Source organism: Pygocentrus nattereri, chromosome 27 (assembly GCF_015220715.1).
Source record: "Pygocentrus nattereri isolate fPygNat1 chromosome 27, fPygNat1.pri, whole genome shotgun sequence".
NCBI classification, from domain to species: Eukaryota; Metazoa; Chordata; class Actinopteri; order Characiformes; family Serrasalmidae; genus Pygocentrus; species Pygocentrus nattereri.
In genome coordinates, this window is record NC_051237.1 from 24,504,465 (window position 1) to 24,522,750 (window position 18,286).

The 18,286-nt window shown below is 41.1% G+C and overlaps 2 protein-coding genes across 3 annotated transcripts; both read left to right on the top strand.

Annotated features, from left to right (window-relative positions):
* The first annotated feature begins 9,542 nt into the window (after positions 1–9,542).
* Positions 9,543–12,596, top strand: krt91 (keratin 91). Its single transcript, XM_017716197.1, has 7 exons — positions 9,543–10,116; positions 10,658–10,740; positions 10,832–10,988; positions 11,113–11,274; positions 11,369–11,494; positions 11,577–11,800; positions 12,355–12,596. Exons 1-7 carry the CDS (start codon positions 9,565–9,567, stop codon positions 12,503–12,505), a joined length of 1,455 nt encoding a protein of 484 aa, XP_017571686.1. The 5' UTR covers positions 9,543–9,564; the 3' UTR covers positions 12,506–12,596.
* A 1,984-nt stretch (positions 12,597–14,580) lies between these two features.
* LOC119262575 (keratin, type I cytoskeletal 13-like) lies at positions 14,581–17,623 on the top strand. Of its 2 annotated transcripts, XM_037535510.1 has the most exons (8): positions 14,581–14,835; positions 14,872–15,143; positions 15,685–15,767; positions 15,858–16,014; positions 16,139–16,300; positions 16,395–16,520; positions 16,603–16,826; positions 17,382–17,623. In XM_037535510.1, the coding sequence occupies exons 1-8, from the start codon at positions 14,616–14,618 to the stop codon at positions 17,530–17,532; spliced, it is 1,395 nt and encodes a 464-aa protein (XP_037391407.1). In that variant the 5' UTR covers positions 14,581–14,615; the 3' UTR covers positions 17,533–17,623. The 2 variants fall into 2 exon arrangements, with proteins under 2 accessions (XP_037391407.1, XP_037391406.1); XM_037535509.1 differs by having other exon boundaries at positions 14,581–15,143.
* The last annotated feature ends 663 nt before the right edge of the window (positions 17,624–18,286 follow it).

Genomic DNA, 18,286 nt, shown 5'->3' on the forward strand with positions numbered 1-18,286 from the left:
CAAGGCCGACGGTCAGTATTGGACACTTGTGATCTTCGGGTTCTCAGGCGGCACTGCACTGAAAACAGGCCTGATTCTGTACTTCATGGGCTCAGGATCACCTCCAGAAATCGCTGTCTGTGAACATAGTTCACTGTACCATCCAGAAATGCAGGTTAAAGCTGTATCATGTAAAGAAGAAGCCGTACGTCAACACAATCCAGAAATGCTGCCACCTTCTTTGGGCCAAAGCTCATTTAAAATGGCCTGAGGTGAAATGGAAAACTGTTCTGTGGTCAGACGCATCAAAATTTGAAATTCTTTTTGGAAACTACGCAGACACCGAGTCCTGTGGACTCCAGAGGAGAGGGACCACCCAGGTCTATATCAGCGCACAGTTTAAAAGCATCTCTGATGGTTTAGGGCTGCATTACTGCCTATGGTTTGGGCAGCTCACACAACTGGAAAGGCTCGATCAGTGCTGAACAGTATACAGAGGTTTCAGAACAACATAAGCTCCCATCCAGACAACGTCTCTTTCAGGGTGGGCCTTGTATATTTCAGCAAGGCAATAAACCACATACTGCATCATCACAACAGCACGGCTTCACAGATGATGAGGTGGTTGGTTAGTGTAGTGGTTAACACCTCTACCTTCTACACTGTAGACTGTATACACCTAGGCAGACACCCTACACTATACCAATAAGAGTCCTTGGGCAAGACTCCTAACACCGCCTTGGCCTACCTGTGTAAAATGTTCAAATTGTAATTTGCTCTGGATAAGAGCGTCAGCCAAATGCTGTAAATGTAATGACGAGTCCGGGTGGTGAACTGACCTGCCTGCAGTCCATACCTTTCACCAACATAATCATTTGGCGCATCATGAAATGAAAAATCCAGCAAAGAAGAATCCTACATCAGACAAGAATGGGACACCATTCCTCTCCCAAAACTCCAGCAACTGGTCTCCTCACTTCCCAGACATTTACAGACTGTTGTAAAGAAGAGAAGAGGCTACACAATGTTGGACACGACCCTGTCCCGACTTTTTAGAGATGCGTTGATGCCATTAAGTTTTAAATGAGTTAATGAAATGGTAAAATGTCTTACTTTCAACATCTGACGTGTTCTATGTTCTGAATAAAATACAGTTCTATGATCAAATCATGTCATTCTGTTTTTATTTAAGTTTATTTACATTTTACACAGTGTCGCAACTGTTTTGAGGTTGTATTTTTATCTAGCAAAAGTGTCTCATTCCATTGCCAGGTCATTTTACTGCTTTTGAGAAACTGAAAATGTTGCTTATTTTAAGAAATTATTCTTAAAACAAATAAACTGACTTTCACTGGATAAGGTCACCAAGAACAATTAAAAAATGAGGTAGAATCTTACAATATTCTCACAACCATCTTCTAATGACAAATAATAAACATATTAACAACATTTAAGATGTTTTTACTCTCCAATATCATTTTTCAGTGCACTGAGTTTGTTGGACTAAGCTTTATGAATGTTTCTGTAGGTTTGTTATGTTATTTTTGTACACACCTAAAAAATATGGTTCTTCAAGGGTTCTTTTAGTAAAGAAAATGGTTCTATATAGATCCATGAACACTTTAAAGAACCATTTTCATGATTAAATGGTGCTTCATATTGTGAAAGAGTTCTCCAGATTGATAGAGAATGTGTGGTGGATGCTGATGAATGGCGCTATACAGCACCAAAAATGACTCTTCTATTGATACAAGCATGACATCGCAACAATAGCAGAGGAACCATTTAACAATGCAGAGAAACCTGGGTTCTTTGAGTGCTCATAATACCTTTTTCTTTACTAAAGAACCCTTGAAGAACCATCATCTTTAAGAGTGTAGGTGTCATGTACACTCTTAAAAAAAGATGGCTCTTAGTAAAGACAATGGTTCCATATAGAACCATGAACACTCAACCTGCTTCATTAAACGGTTCTTCAGATTGATTGACAATTGAGTCCGGGTGCTAAACTGGCATAATGTGTTCTTGGTTCTATATAGCAAAAAGGGGTTCTGCTAACAATATCAAGCTTGTATGCAACAGACGAATCTATTTGGTGCTATACAGAAGCATGTTCAAAAAGGTTCTATATAGAACCATATGTAACACATCAGTTTGAAGAACCCTTTCACTGTAAACGGTACGATTTACAGTCTTTTTGTTGCATGAAAATGTTTTATATTAACATCAAATCCAATTTGAACAGGAACCAGGAACAGGAATATTTTCATATTTTTATATGCAGTATTAATATGTTTATCAGTGCTGTCGGAACCAAAACCTTGTATCTCTATTTTTGTCCATTTTCAGTTTTTGAGCTAATCTGAAAGGACCTCTTGTCCTTTACACTGTGTGTAAATTTCATGATGAATGGACCACAAGAAACAGCTCAAATTTACTTGGAATAAATTCTGGTTCCATTGACTTCCATTAATAGTCAGTATGGTTTTTTCCTTCTCCTGTAAAGTCACCGCTTTAGAGATACAAGGTTTTGTTCTGACAGCAGCGACATGTTGCTGTTATTTTAAACGTGTGTACATTTGCATATGTAAAATAGTGTCTAATTGATTTTTGTGTAGTTAATAGATTTTAGCTTTTCAGGTTTGTTTTTGAAACATTCCTCTGTTTGTGCTTATGAATACAGGTTCACAGTTTAGAATGCAGCCCATCTGTTACTGCACAGTGTATCAGCCCCTCTCTACCCCGTATATCAGTGGAACAGGACCACCATAAGACCACCGCTGACCATATACCATATGGGCCATTCTCACTATTCTCACGGTGTATATCAGCTCAGTTGCATACACAGATCTCCGTTCTGCCTGCGGTGGCCTGGTAGATAAATTCTGAATGAACTGTTGAGCAACAGTGATTGAGCAAGTCAACCTTATGCCAAGACTAAATACACTGGTTCCAGTCCGACTGCATGCCGTCTGACTCAGAAAGGTTTATTTAAGGCTCTAGAGTGGTTTCACTGTTTCGGTTCAGGAAGCAACCTGTGTCTCAAAGCCATGCTGGGGTGCGAGCTGAGAAAACACCTGGCTAAGAGCTGAACTACTGCCTCCTTCAGTCACTAAACTAACCTGCTTGGTTTCCACCAAAGATGTAAACAGAGAAATTTAAGGTTCTGCACCAAAAGCTCAACGCTATACATGACAAATATGACTTAAAGGTAAAGCTTAACTGCAGACGGACCACACTCTTCAGAATAAAGGGGGCAAAGTTTGTAGAGAGGAGAACTGATACTCAACAAGGTCTTGTGGGTTTCTCAGACACTAGAGGGCACACTTGAGGCCAAAATACAGGGGTTCCTAAGGTGCTTTTGCGCAAAATCACAGTTTGTAAATAATAAAGAACAACGCAACACATTTCAGAGCTGCTGTTATATTTTTAAAGGTTCTGAGCTCCATTTATGACATCAGGGAGCACCATCTGCTTCACCATTGAGCTGATGAGCTCACCAACCAATCAGTGCTTAGTAGAAGAAATGCTAACCAATCAGCCCAGTAGCAGTAATGCCCACCAATCAGCACACAGTAGCAGTAATGCCAACCAATTAACATTCAGTAGCACTCTCATTCATTGAGCATTCTCTCTGGCGCCCTCTTGTGTTTTTTTGCAGTCACGTTTTTGATATAATTGGAGAAATAAGAAGTGTCCAGACTTTGGCCCTGGTAATGCCATAGAAGAGCAACTTTAAAAAATCAAATGTACAGAATCTTCTACTGAGCCCAGATGTAGTCAGTCAGCCAAGACATGTTTGGTGTCCAAATTTTTGCGTTAGCACTGGAGCTACATGGCTAAAAACGCTACAAGGTTTCTGGAAATACACTCACCAGCCACTTTATTAGGTTCAGTTGCTTGTTAACACAAATAGCTAATCAGCCAATCACACGGCCGCAACTCACTGCATTTAGGCATGTAGAGGTTGTCAAGACAACTTGCTGAAGTCCAGACCGAGCATCAGAATGGGGAAGAAAGGGGATTTAAGGGACTTTGAACGTGGCGTGGTTGTTGGTGCCAGACGGGCTGGTCTGAGTATTTCAGAAACTGCTGATCTACTGGGATTGACTGACCATCTCTAGGGTTTACAGAGAACGGTCCGAAAAAGAGGAAATATCCAGTGAGCGGTCAGTTGTGTGGACGAAAATGCCTTGTTGATGTGAGAGGTCAGAGGAGAATGGGCAGACTGGTTCCAGATGATAGAAAGGCAACAGGAACTCAAATAACCAACCAAAATCTCTGAGGAACATTTCCAACACCTTGTTGAAAGTGTGCCAAGAAGAATTAAGGCAGTTCTGAAGGCAAAAGGAGGTCCAACCTTTTACTAGGGCGTACCTAATAAAGTGGCAGCTGAGCGTACGTCCTCAAACTGCTCAAACTGTGTTCAGGTCTGCGTTTACAGAAAGGATTTGGGTGACCATTGACTTCAGGTGAGTAAAAGTGCACAGCACAGATGTCTGGGCTGGTCAACTACATCTGAGGTAGGTAACATTTAAAAAAATTGCGCACAATTGTGTCGCTATGGAGCCCCGCTGGTGACCTCCTGTATAAATAAAAAAATAATGCGCATCCACACCTTATTAACGTGTGGGGACGAGATCCTAATGTGTGGCCACAACTTAAGGCATGGGAATTAGATGATTAAGTCGTGGCCATGACTTAGTAAGGCGTGGGAATGAGATCACGGCTTACTAAGTGGTGACCATGCATTAGGATCTCGTTCCCACACTTTACTAAGTCATGGCCACAACTTAATCAACTCATTCCCACAACTTACTAAGTTGTGACCACACATTATTTTAATATACACAGGAGGTCGCCAGCGGGGCTCCGTATGTAACTGTGCTCAAACAATTACTTAAAAGCTTTAATAAACGAAAGGTTCAGTCACTAAAGCTGCTACTGTTCATCGTCGAGGCGTCACAAGTTCAGGTTTTACAGCAGAAATGCCAAACTCCAGCACTGTTCTCCAGCAGAACCTGATGAATCCGCTCAGCCAATCAGTGCGCAGTACACAGGTCAGGTGACGCAGCAAAATTTCAAACGATTCATACTGGATAAATACCAATATTTGGATGGAAAAGACTAAATTTCATAACTCGTAGTGACTGTATCAGGAGCAGTGAGGCGTCTGAGCCTCAGCCTGACGATTTTCAGATCTCTGATCTTATAGATGATTCGTTTTGACCATTAACGGCTGTTTGTGGTCAGTTTTCAGATCTTTACCTGCTTGGTTTATGGTAAAAGTGTTAAATATTGACCTTTGTTAAATGCCTGGCGTTATCTGCTTTAGCCAAAAAACTAAATTTAAATGAAAAGTTTAATTCTGTAAGTCACCTGTGTTTTGTTGAGATATCTTTATTTAATCAAAACAGCACTGCTGCAGTTTGATTGATATTAATTCATAATAAAAAAGCATCATTTAAGATGAAAGTTTATAAATCTGCTTTTGCAAATAAACCCTTAAAATATAGACACATACATGAAAAATAAATGGTCTAAATTGTCTGTGCTGACCAGTAAACAAACATCCAATGCTGATGCAGTCAGTTCAGTTCTGTATTTACCCGCTGATGACATTCTTTACTCTACCCTTTTTGTCCAAAGTCCTGAATAATCCATTGTCAGTGTGTGGATTTATGACCGCTGACATCTATTTGACCCACTCTTTTCTTTCCTCTGCTTTTGTGGAGACAGTATGGCACCTGTGGGGGTGTGTTTTGGTATATTTTGTATATTCAGGTGTTTGAGTAGTGATGTATCTGTAAACCTTTCTGCATTTTAATGACAATATAGATCATTACTCTGATAAATCGCACCACAATCTTCTGTAACATGCTCGACATATTTAGTTATTATTATTAGTAGTACTAGTATTATTATTATTATTATTAGACCATTACAGTGATCAACTCTGTTGAACAAACACAGCTATGAGTTTCTCTGCGTTGCTCTGAGAGAGAAAAGACTGAACTTTACTGATTTTCTGCTTTATTGACTGTGTTTACATGCAGATTAAACAGAGCTCAGAGTCTGAGACCTCACCCATGTTTCTACTGCAGGTTTGGTTTATGAAGATAAAGAGCTGAGAGTCTCATAAAGCAGCTTCCTCTGAGTTTGAGCAGCAACAATCAGTATTTCAGATTTCTCAGAATCTGAAGTATTGATTTGATTGTAGACACTTTTGTGATATCCACTGAGAAACATCTGGCCCACAGCTGGTTAGTCTGTCTACAGATCCTTGATCATCAGAAGGAATAGAGATGTATAGCTGAGTGTCGTCAGCATAGCTATGAAAATTGACATTATGTTTCCTAATGGCATCACCTAGAGGTAGCATGTACAAAGAAAAAAACAAAGGCCCTAAGACTGAACCTTGAGGGACTCCAGGAGAATTGGCACACCTTTTTGTTTAATTATTTCCTGCCTTTACCCTAAACATGATTTAAGCCATTACAAAACTGTGCCTCAGAGGCAGACTCAGCATTCAAGCCAGTGGACTAGAATCTTGGGGTCAACAGTATTAAAAGCTGCACTAAGATCTGATGAGATCTGAATTGAAGGATTTCAGCACCAAGTTTGGGGTCATTCTCAACATGAATTTGGATTTAGTGCCAAATACTGAATACAAATCATTGTATTCACAGTTTCTGATGGTATTTTTTTAAATACAGCACTACTGGTTCTTATTCTCTGTTCCAGCTGATCAGATGTCTCAAAAAAATAATTATCAGGACATATTATTATCGTGAAAATTTCTTGACGTATCACAGAATTATGTTTTTTAAATATTTAGATTTATATTTGCCCACCTACTTTATATATTTCTGTGCATTCTGATAGATTTGCTTTCCTGAGTATGGCAACATAATGAACATAATCTTTCAATACTTTGACATTTGCTCAAGTATATTAGTGAATAAGTTAATCTACAGCACTGTGTGAAAGTTTTAGACATCTAAGCAAATTTTTAAACAGTTGACCTCAGCAGTGAGTTTATCACAATATACATTAGAATAAAGTCGTATTCATAATTCAAATAAACAGAAAAACAATAAAAAGGAACAAGAATTTCTCGGGTCCATATTTTTCCTGGACACCTTCACAGCCGCCACAGAGACTCGTTAATATCATCAGTTACATCATGAGCTCAATTTACTGAGCACTGATTGGTCAAACCAGGAGCTGCTTTTTAACTACATATAATACTGGAGTTCCTCGATGAGAGGCTTGGAGATAGGTAAACAAACACACCAACAACCAGAAAATTATTAATTAATATTCTATACATTTTGTTTATTCAAATATTAACACTTTTCTCAGCAAATAAACATAAACTACACAAATAAAGAGATTTTGAAAATGTGTCTTGGGTGCCTAAGACTTTCGCACAGTGCTGTACTTTTCACTGAATTCTATCACAGTCGTTAACATTTAGTCCCAAATTCTCTTTGTTTGGGTTTAATTTCATTTTATTGTGCTTGTTCAGCTCCTGTTCTGCTTTACTGCTGATCTCTCACTTTGAAGCTTTAGCACTTAATTTTAGACCAAACGGATCCAGAAAATAAAAGAACAGAATCATGCAAACTTCAGTTTGTGCACAGATTCTTATTCTCTTACTGGAATTTCGGCAGAGTGGACAGACTTACGGTTTCTAGACTATGAAGATCCAACTGGGTGAGCTTGTCTGCTAGAGCGCCACCCTGAGGCAGAGCTTTGCTGCAGCTCTAGTTATTTAAGAACCCCAGAGACAGAAGCTGATTTTGGGGGAAGCAGTTAAACAATCAGCTTCACTGAATTTACCCGAATTTAGATTTTGAGACATTGAGCAGGTCCCAGAGGTTCATTATGGGGTCCGACCTGTATTTCGCACCTGTTACACTGTAAATTATGTTCAGGTTCATGGTGAATGCCCCCCGAATCGTCCGTGCATGTGGTTGCTGAGTGTTACTGAAATGCTGATATACTTGCAGGTGGTTTTGCTTTAATCCACAATGACTTTAACTCAGCCAGGTGGAGTAAAGTGCAGATTTATGACACCAGACATCTGACCGAATATCGCTCTTCCATGCTGTTGGTGATGGGTGTGGACGCCTGCAGCCTCTATGCTCTGCGAGCAACTGTTGCACAGTTGTTTACATGTACATGCTTTTCTATTCAGGAGACGTTCACTCATCAGGCTTTGAGGTTTGGTGAAAGAGTGTCGCACAAAGACGACGCTATGTTTTACATTATTTACAGATTCTAATCACCCTTTAAGCATGTAAAGATGATCAGACCAGCAGAAACGCTCCAAAATAACTGAAAAAATTGTTACATTAACTTTCACCTCAAGGTAAGAAGGTCCTTCGCCTGTAAAGGTACGATGAGGTTTTGTTCAGCCACACTTTGCTGTTGTTCATGTTTTATGAAGCCCTTAAACTGCGGGTTGATTATTCGGTTATTAAGTAGGAATTCTGCCAATTTTTCAAGTTTCCATTAAATTCGTTCAGAGTGGTGAATGAATGAAATGGTTCAATGTGGAGAAGCTTGTTTATTTATTAATATTGCTATTTTATTTACCACCAGTGAACTAAATCCAGCTCAAATGTTTTGTTTGTTTGTTAGCTTAACAAATAATTGGAAAAATATTGAAGATTAAATCGCAAAGGAGCATAAAAACAATGCACATCTTGCAAATTCATCCAATGTTTGATGGACTGGAAATTTTAAAGTAAGCCAATATTGTATACACACAAATTTAAGGAGCGTTTGGTCCATCATCAGTAGATCATTCATTCAAACTGCAGTGATGCGCCAGCCATGGTGAAATGATAAAATAGTGGAAAATCTGGAAAAATCCGTTTTCTTTGGGGACTATTTTGCCGCACAGCGCCCTGCATGTCTCCCTCCACCATGAATGGAGTTGAAGTTCTCTAAACTCTCATAAAACAGAGTCTCAGTCATCAGGCAGTGAATTCAGAACCAGTTCATGTAGGAACTTTCTGTGAGGAGCTTTTAGAGGGAGACGTTTGGTTCCTATCACCACCACTGTGAACAGTTCTGACTCGGTAAGTTTATCTAGAATGGAATGTTTCACACCAAACCACTCTGAACGCCTTTGATTACATCTTAGCCACTTAATTATGCAGAACTCTGAGAACACCTTATTCAATATCTACTATAAAATAAATGTATTTGCTCTGTATGCAAGTGAGGACCTGCAGTGTGGAACTCTTACAGACCTTTAGGGGTAAAGAAGTTAAGGACTGACATTCTTTGCCGTATCATTTTTAACACAATGTCTTTACCTCACTCAGCTTAGAGGAGCAGAATGAAAATTAATGACAGCTGACGCTTCGGAGTCGGATATGCTCCTGTTTTGTTAAGCTTTTGTTGGGTGGGTGTGGACACCTGCAGCCCATATGCTGTTTGCATGTGTGGTTTTGTGCAGTTTTGTGCATGTATGTATTTGCCTTGGGGGTTGGGAGTAGTCTGATTTATCCTCCCCTCCCCTCGCTTTCACTCTCCTTCATTCCCTCCCCTCTTCTACTGTATAAAAACATGCCGGTCCTCATCTCCGCACTCATTCCCTCTTCAGCCAGAGCAGAGCTACAGAAATCTTCCAGCAGCATGACATCCTTCTCCAACTACAGCTTCAGGTCCTCAGGAGGATCCGGAGGCCGTATGAGTGTTGGGAGGGCCGCTAGCATGTACGGAGGTGCAGGAAGTGGTGGGGTTCGTATCTCTAGCAGTTCTGTTGGCCGTTCCTTTGCTAGTGCTGGATCAGGTGGCTTTGGCTTTGGAGGTGGCGCTGGAAGTGGCTTCGGAGGTGGCGCTGGAGGTGGCTTCGGAGGTGGCGCTGGAGGTGGCTTCGGAGGTGGTGCCGGAGGTGGCTTCAACCTGTCTGAAGCGATTGATGTGTCTGCCAACGAGAAGGCCACCATGCAGAACCTCAACGACCGTCTGGCCACCTACCTGGAGAAGGTGCGCTCCCTGGAGAAGGCCAATGCTGAGCTGGAGCTGAAGATCCGCCAGTTCCTGGAGAGCAAGACTTCTCCCAAGTCCCGGGACTACTCTGCATACTACGCCACCATCAGTGACCTCCAGGGCAAGGTATGTCAAAGTGTTTAATAAACCACAGTTTCAACCCTCGAAACTCTAAGGATCTATAACAGTTCTTTAATGTCTTGCATAGTAGTTACCAAATATCTCAGGGTAGTTACAGAATAAATAAGCCTGAAGATTTATAAACACCCAAATTGATCCGATCTATCCCTTGCAATCATGTAAGTAATGCAGAAGCTTAAAATCAAGAAACATTATTGTTCTCTACATTCAATATAACATTCCTTGGTTGGCCTTTTCACGTTGCAGTGTCAGTTCATCTCTGAACACAGTATCCTACAGTGTAAACACTACACCCAGTCCCACAACCTACCATTCATTATCAAGCAAAGAGGTCCAAACTAGACCTAAACAAAGGCTAAAGCTCAAAGGAACCTCAATAATCCTTAAACAGTTGCTATATTTGGTTTTAAATTGCATGGAACACCACAGTGGAGATCTTCAAATGTCCATAAGATCAAGCCCTCAGTGGTCAGCTAAGTACATCTAACTGTCAGCTGACCTTAACCTATTACTTGCTCTTCTTCAGATCCAGGATGCCACACGTGTCAATGGAGGCATCTACCTCAGCATTGACAATGCCAAGCTGGCCGCAGATGACTTCAGGGTCAAGTAAGTCCAAATGAACCTAACACAAGATCTGGTGTTGCTCATTTCATGTGAAGTTCCTGCAGAATCTGTAACCCCTCCCTGTTCTCTGCAGGTACGAGAATGAGCTGGCCATGAGACAGTCCGTGGACGCTGACATCGCTGGGTTGAGGAAGGTCCTGGATGAGCTGACCTTGGCCAGGTCTGACCTGGAGATGCAGATTGAGGGTCTGAAGGAAGAGTTGGTGTTCCTCAAGAAGAACCATGAGGAGGTGAGCGTGAGAAAGGAATTGGTAAAAAGAGAGGCAGACCCATCGTTTGCTCTCGTTTGAGAGCTGTGGGTAATGAGATGCATTTTAAAGTCAACAAAGTTTGACGCTGTCCCTGCATCTTCAGGAACTCCTGGCCATGCGTGACCAGATGAGCGGACAGGTCCACGTAGAAGTTGACGCCAAACCACAGGAAGACCTCAGCAAAGTCATGGCTGACATCCGCGAGCACTATGAGGCCGTCGCCGCCAAGAATCGCAGAGATCTTGAGGCGTGGTTCCAGACCAAGGTAAGATTTAACATGTGCTCTAAATAAGGAGCAAATGGTCTTCTAAAAACTGCCTTGTCTCATTGGACTGTTTTGCGAACATCTTTCCTCACAGAGCGAATCATTGAACAAAGAAGTCGCCAAAAGCACAGAAACCCTCCAGACGAACCGGTCAGAAGTCACAGAAATCAAGCGCACACTGCAGGGGCTGGAGATCGAGCTTCAGTCGCAACTCAGCATGGTGAGCGCCTGGAAAAATGCCTGTAGAACCTCACAGTAGGTTCTTCTGGAACACATTTACCAAACTGATTTCTCCTCAACAGAAAGCGTCACTCGAAGCCACACTGGCAGACACACAAGCTCGCTACGCTTCCATGCTCGCTGGCTACCAGATGCAGGTATCCAGTCTAGAGGAGCAGCTGGTGCAGCTCCGCGCTGACCTGGAGCGGCAGGGTCACGAGTACCAGATGCTGCTGGACATCAAGACCAGACTGGAGCTGGAGATCGCCGAGTACAGAAGACTGCTGGATGGAGAGACCAGTAGCAGGTGAGGCCCCTCAGGAACACAGAATACACTCCAAATACATTCCAGCATTAGAATACAGTTTCAGATGAATACACAATGGAAAATGGACTACATTGAAAATACGTTGGCAATAGATAAATACAACCTATTAGAATATATCTTCAGATCAGCCCACATTGGGAAATATATTGCATATTTTTTATCAATATATATCAAATTGAAATACAATATGCTAGAATTTATTTTATATATGAGTCAACATTCAAAAATGTAATATATTGCAAATGTCCTGTATAATATGATATAGTATAAAGCAAAATGGAAAAGGAAGATATTAAGATATGAGAACATCATAAAAAATGTATTATGTTGCAGTCAGCCAATATTTTCCCAAACATAAATAATATACCGGAATATATTTTCCAAAGAGTCCCCAAGAAAAAATAAACATATTTTGTCAATATATTTCAAATACAAACAGTATGTATAGTATATATTTTATAATGAGCCTTCATAGTAAATTGGCAACATATATATTATTCTGAAACGTCAATAATCTTCCTCTGTCCCTGCAGCTCCACCAAAACCTCTGCTGTAGTCTCCAGCTCCACCTCCGGCTCCAGCTCCACCTCCAGCACAACACGCAAAGTGGTGACCATTGTGGAGGAGGTGGTGGACGGCAAAGTGGTCAGCTCCACCTCCAAGGCTGTGAATGAGACCTTGTGAGGAGATCACAAGTCCAGCGAACACAAGCACTTTGAGTGTCCGGGAACCCGGCGCTGAGTGATGAAATCAATAAAGTGTTCAGATCATTGATTACACTTGTCTGACTGTATTCATTTCAGAGCATTCTACTGTTAGCAGGGGGGTAGATTTTGCCATCAGCACCACCTGCTGGAAATGGCCAGAACTGAAAATAAAATAAATAGTATATAAGATATGAAAGCATATATCATTTCAGCAAACAAGCCCACATGAAGTACAGGACGGTCACAGTGCAGATAAATATGTAGCAGCAGCAACCGATGTGTTTTAATGAGGGTCTGAAAACAGTGCTGAATGTAGATTTCTGTCATCATCGCCACCTACAGGGGTAAAATGATATTACAAATAAGAGCAAAGATCAATTTCTGGAAGTAGTAGTTATACACACATTATACCAAAAAAAAAAAAAATATATATATATATATATATATATATATACTGCTCAAAAAAATAAAGGGAACACTCAAATAACACATCCTAGATCTGAATGAATTAAATATTCTCATTGAATACTTTAAATATACATCATTACTATGATAAATCGCACCACAATCTACTGTAACATGCTCAACATATTTCGTTATTATTAGTAGTAGTACTCATATTATTATTGTTATTATTATTAGTAGGACTAGTATTATTATTATTATTATTATTAGACCATTACAGTGATCAACTCTGTTGAACAAACACAGCTATGAGTTTCTCTGCGTTGCTCTGAGAGAGAAAAGCCTGAACTTTACTGATTTTCTTCTTTATTGACTGTGTTTACATGCAGATTAAACAGAGCTCAGAGTCTGAGACCTCACCCATGTTTCTACTGCAGGTTTGGTTTATGAAGATAAAGAGCTGAGAGTCTCATAAAGCAGCTTCCTCTGAGTTTGAGCAGCAACAATCAGTATTTCAGATTTCTCAGAATCTGAAGTACTGATTTGATTGTAGACACTTTTGTGATATCCACTGAGAAACATCTGGCCCACAGCTGGTTAGTCTGTCTACAGATCCTTGATCATCAGAAGGAATAGAGATGTATAGCTGAGTGTCGTCAGCATACCTATGAAAATTGATATGTTTCCTAATGACATCACCAAGAGGTAGCATGTACAAAGAGAAAAACAAAGGCCCTAAGACTGAACCTTGAGGGACTCCACGAGAAATGGCAAATCTTTTTGTTTAATTATTTCCTGCCTTTTACCTAAACATGATTTAAGCCATTACAAAACTGTGCCTCAGAGGCAGACTCAGCATTCAAGCCAGTGGACTAGAATCTTGGGGTCAACAGTATTAAAAGCTGCACTAAGATCTGATGAGATCTGAATTGAAGGATTTCAGCAACAAGTTTGGGGTCATTCTCAACATGAATTTGGATTTAGTGCCAAATACTGAATACAAATCATTGTATTCACAGTGTTTGATGTTTTCTTTTTTTAAATACAGCACTACTGGTTCTTATTCTCTGTTCCAGCTGATCAGATGTCTGAAAAAATAATTATCAGGACATATTATGTATCATGAAAATTTCTTGACATATCACAAAATTATGTTTTATAAATATTTAGATTTATATTTGCCCACCTACTTTATAGATTTCTGTGCATTCTGATGGATTTGCTTTCCTGAGTATGGCCACATAATGAACATAATATTTCAATACTTTGACGTCTGCTCAAATATATTAGTAAGTTAATCTACAGTACGGTGTGAAAGTTTTAGGAAATTTCAATATCATTTTTAACACAATGTCTTTAACTCACTCAGCTTAGAGGAGCAGAATGAAAATTATTGACAGCTGACGCTTCGGAGTCGGATATGCTCATGTTTTGTTAAGCTTTTATTGGGTGGGTGTTGACACCTGCAGCCCATATGCTGTTTGCATGTGTGGTTTTGTGCAGTTTTGTGCATGTATGTATTTGCCTTGGGGGTTGGGAGTAGTCTGATTTATCCTCCCTTCCCCTCGCTTTCACTCTCCTTCATTCCCTCCCCTCTTCTACTGTATAAAAACATGCCGGTCCTCATCTCAGCCCTCACTCCCTCTTCAGCCAGAGCAGAGTTACAGAAATCTTCCAGCAGCATGACATCCTTCTCCAACTACAGCTTCAGGTCCTCAGGAGGATCCGGAGGCCGTATGAGTGTTGGGAGGGCCGCTAGCATGCACGGAGGTGCAGGAAGCGGTGGGGTTCGTATTTCTAGTTCTATTGGCCCTTTCTTTGCTAGTTCTGGAACAGGTGGCTTTGGCTTACGAGCTGGCGCTGGAAGTGGCTTCGGAGGTGGCGCTGGAGGTGGCTTCGGAGGTGGTGCCGGAGGTGGCTTCGGAGGTGGTGCCGGAGGTGGCTTCGGAGGTGGTGCCGGAGGTGGCTTCGGAGGTGGTGCCGGAGGTGGCTTCAACCTGTCCGAAGCGATCGATGTGTCCGCCAACGAGAAGGCCACCATGCAGAACCTCAACGACCGTCTGGCCACCTACCTGGAGAAGGTGCGCTCCCTGGAGAAGGCCAATGCTGAGCTGGAGCTGAAGATCCGCCAGTTCCTGGAGAGCAAGACTTCTCCCAAGTCTCGGGATTACTCTGCATACTACGCCACCATCAGTGACCTCCAGGGCAAGGTATGTCAAAGTGTTTAATAAACCACAGTTTCAACCCTCGAAACTCTAAGGATCTATAACAGTTCCTGAATGTCTTGCATAGTAGTTACCAAATATCTCAGGGTAGTTACAGAATAAATAAGCCTGAAGATTTATAAACACCCAAATTGATCCGATCTATCCCTTGCAATCATGTAAGCAACGCAGAAGCTTAAAATCAAGAAACATTATTGTTCTCTACATTCAATATAACATTCCTTGGTTGGTCTTTTCACGTTGCAGTGTCAATTCATCTCTGAACACAGTATCCTACAGTGTAAACACTACACCCAGTCCCACAACCTACCATTCATTATCAAGCAAAGAGGTCCAAACTAGACCTAAACAAAGGCTAAAGCTCAAAGGAACCTCAATAATCCTTAAACAGTTGCTATATTTGGTTTTGAATTGCATGGAACACCACAGTGGAGATCTTCAAATGTCCATAAGATCGAGCCCTCAGTGGTCAACTAAGTACATCTAACTGTCAGCTGACCTTAACCTATTACTTGCTCTTCTTCAGATCCAGGATGCCACACGTGTCAATGGAGGCATCTACCTCAGCATTGACAATGCCAAGCTGGCCGCAGATGACTTCAGGGTCAAGTAAGTCCAAATGAATCTAACACAAGATCTGGTGTTCCTCATAACATGTGAAGTTCTGAAGAATCTGTAACCCCTCCCTGTTCTCTGCAGGTACGAGAATGAGCTGGCCATGAGACAGTCCGTGGACGCTGACATCGCTGGGTTGAAGAAGGTTCTGGATGAGCTGACCTTGGCCAGGTCTGACCTGGAGATGCAGATTGAGGGTCTGAAGGAAGAGTTGGTGTTCCTCAAGAAGAACCATGAGGAGGTGAGCGTGATAAAGGAATTGGTAAAAAGAGAGGCAGACCCATCGTTTGCTCTCGTTTGAGAGCTGTGGGTAATGAGATGCGTTTTTAAGTCAACAAAGTTTGATGCTGTCCCTGCATCTTCAGGAACTCCTGGCCATGCGCGACCAGATGAGCGGACAGGTCCACGTAGAAGTTGAAGCCAAACCACAGGAAGACCTCAGCAAAGTCATGGCTGACATCCGCGAGCACTATGAGGCCGTCGCCGCCAAGAATCGCAGAGATCTTGAGGCGTGGTTCCAGACCAAGGTAAGAATTAACATGTGCTCTAAATAAGGAGCAAATGGTCTTCTAAAAACTGCCTTGTCTCATTGGACTGTTTTGCGAACATCTTTCCTCACAGAGCGAATCATTGAACAAAGAAGTCGCCAAAAGCACAGAAACCCTCCAGACGAACCGGTCAGAAGTCACAGAAATCAAGCGCATACTGCAGGGGCTGGAGATCGAGCTTCAGTCGCAACTCAGCATGGTGAGCGCCTGGAAAAATGCCTGTAGAACCTCACAGTAGGTTCTTCTGGGACACATTTACCAAACTGACTTCTCCTCAACAGAAAGCGTCACTCGAAGCCACACTGGCAGAGACCCAAGCTCGTTACGCTTCCAGGCTCGCTGGCTACCAGATGCAGGTATCCAGTCTAGAGGAGCAGCTGGTGCAGCTCCGTGCTGACCTGGAGCGGCAGGGTCACGAGTACCAGATGCTGCTGGACATCAAGACCAGACTGGAGCTGGAGATCGCCGAGTACAGAAGACTGCTGGATGGAGAGACCAGCAGCAGGTGAGGCCCCTCAGGAACACAGAATACACTACAAATACATTCCAGCCTTAGAATACAGTTTCAGATGAATACACAATGGAAAATGGACTACATTGAAAATACGTTGGCAATAGATAAATACAACCTATTAGAATATATCTTCAGATCAGCCCACATTGGGAAATATATTGCCTATTTGTTATCAATATATATCAAAATTGAAATACAATATGCTAGAATTTATTTTATATATGAGTCAACATTCAAAAATGTAATATATTGCAAATGTCCTGTATAATATGATATAGTATAAAGCAAAATGGAAAAGGAAGATATTAAGATATGAGAACATCATAAAAAATGTATTATGTTGCAGTCAGCCAATATTTTCCCAAACATAAATAATATACCGGAATATATTTTCCAAAGAGTCCCCAAGAAAAAATAAACATATTTTGTCAATATATTTCAAATACAAACCGTATATATAGTATATATTTTATAATGAGCCTTCATAGTAAATTGGCAACATATATATTATTCTGAAACGTCAATAATCTTCCTCTGTCCCTGCAGCTCCACCAAAACCTCTGCTGTAGTCTCCAGCTCCACCTCCGGCTCCAGCTCCACCTCCAGCACAACACGCAAAGTGGTGACCATTGTGGAGGAGGTGGTGGACGGCAAAGTGGTCAGCTCCACCTCCAAGGCTGTGAATGAGACCTTGTGAGGAGATCACAAGTCCAGCGAACACAAGCACTTTGAGTGTCCGGGAACCCGGCGCTGAGTGATGAAATCAATAAAGTGTTCAGATCATTGATTACACTTGTCTGACTGTATTCATTTCAGAGCATTCTACTGTTAGCAGGGGGGTAGATTTTGCCATCAGCACCACCTGCTGGAAATGGCCAGAACTGAAAATAAAATAAATAGTATATAAGATATGAAAGCATATATCATTTCAGCAAACAAGCCCACATGAAGTACAGGACGGTCACAGTGCAGATAAATATGTAGCAGCAGCAACCGATGTGTTTTAATGAGGGTCTGAAAACAGTGCTGAATGTAGATTTCTGTCATCATCGCCACCTACAGTGGTAAATGATATTACAAATAAGAGCAAAGATCAATTTCTGGAAGTAGTAGTTATACACACATTATACCAAAAAAAAAAAAAAAAATATATATATATATATATATATATATACTGCTCAAAAAAATAAAGGGAACACTCAAATAACACATCCTAGATCTGAATGAATGAAATATTCTCAATGAATACTTTAAATATACATCATTTCTATGATAAATCGCACCACAATCTACTGTAACATGCTCAACATATTTTGTTATTATTAGTAGTAGTACTCATATTATTATTGTTATTATTATTAGTAGGACTAGTATTATTATTATTATTATTATTAGACCATTACAGTGATCAACTCTGTTGAACAAACACAGCTATGAGTTTCTCTGCATTG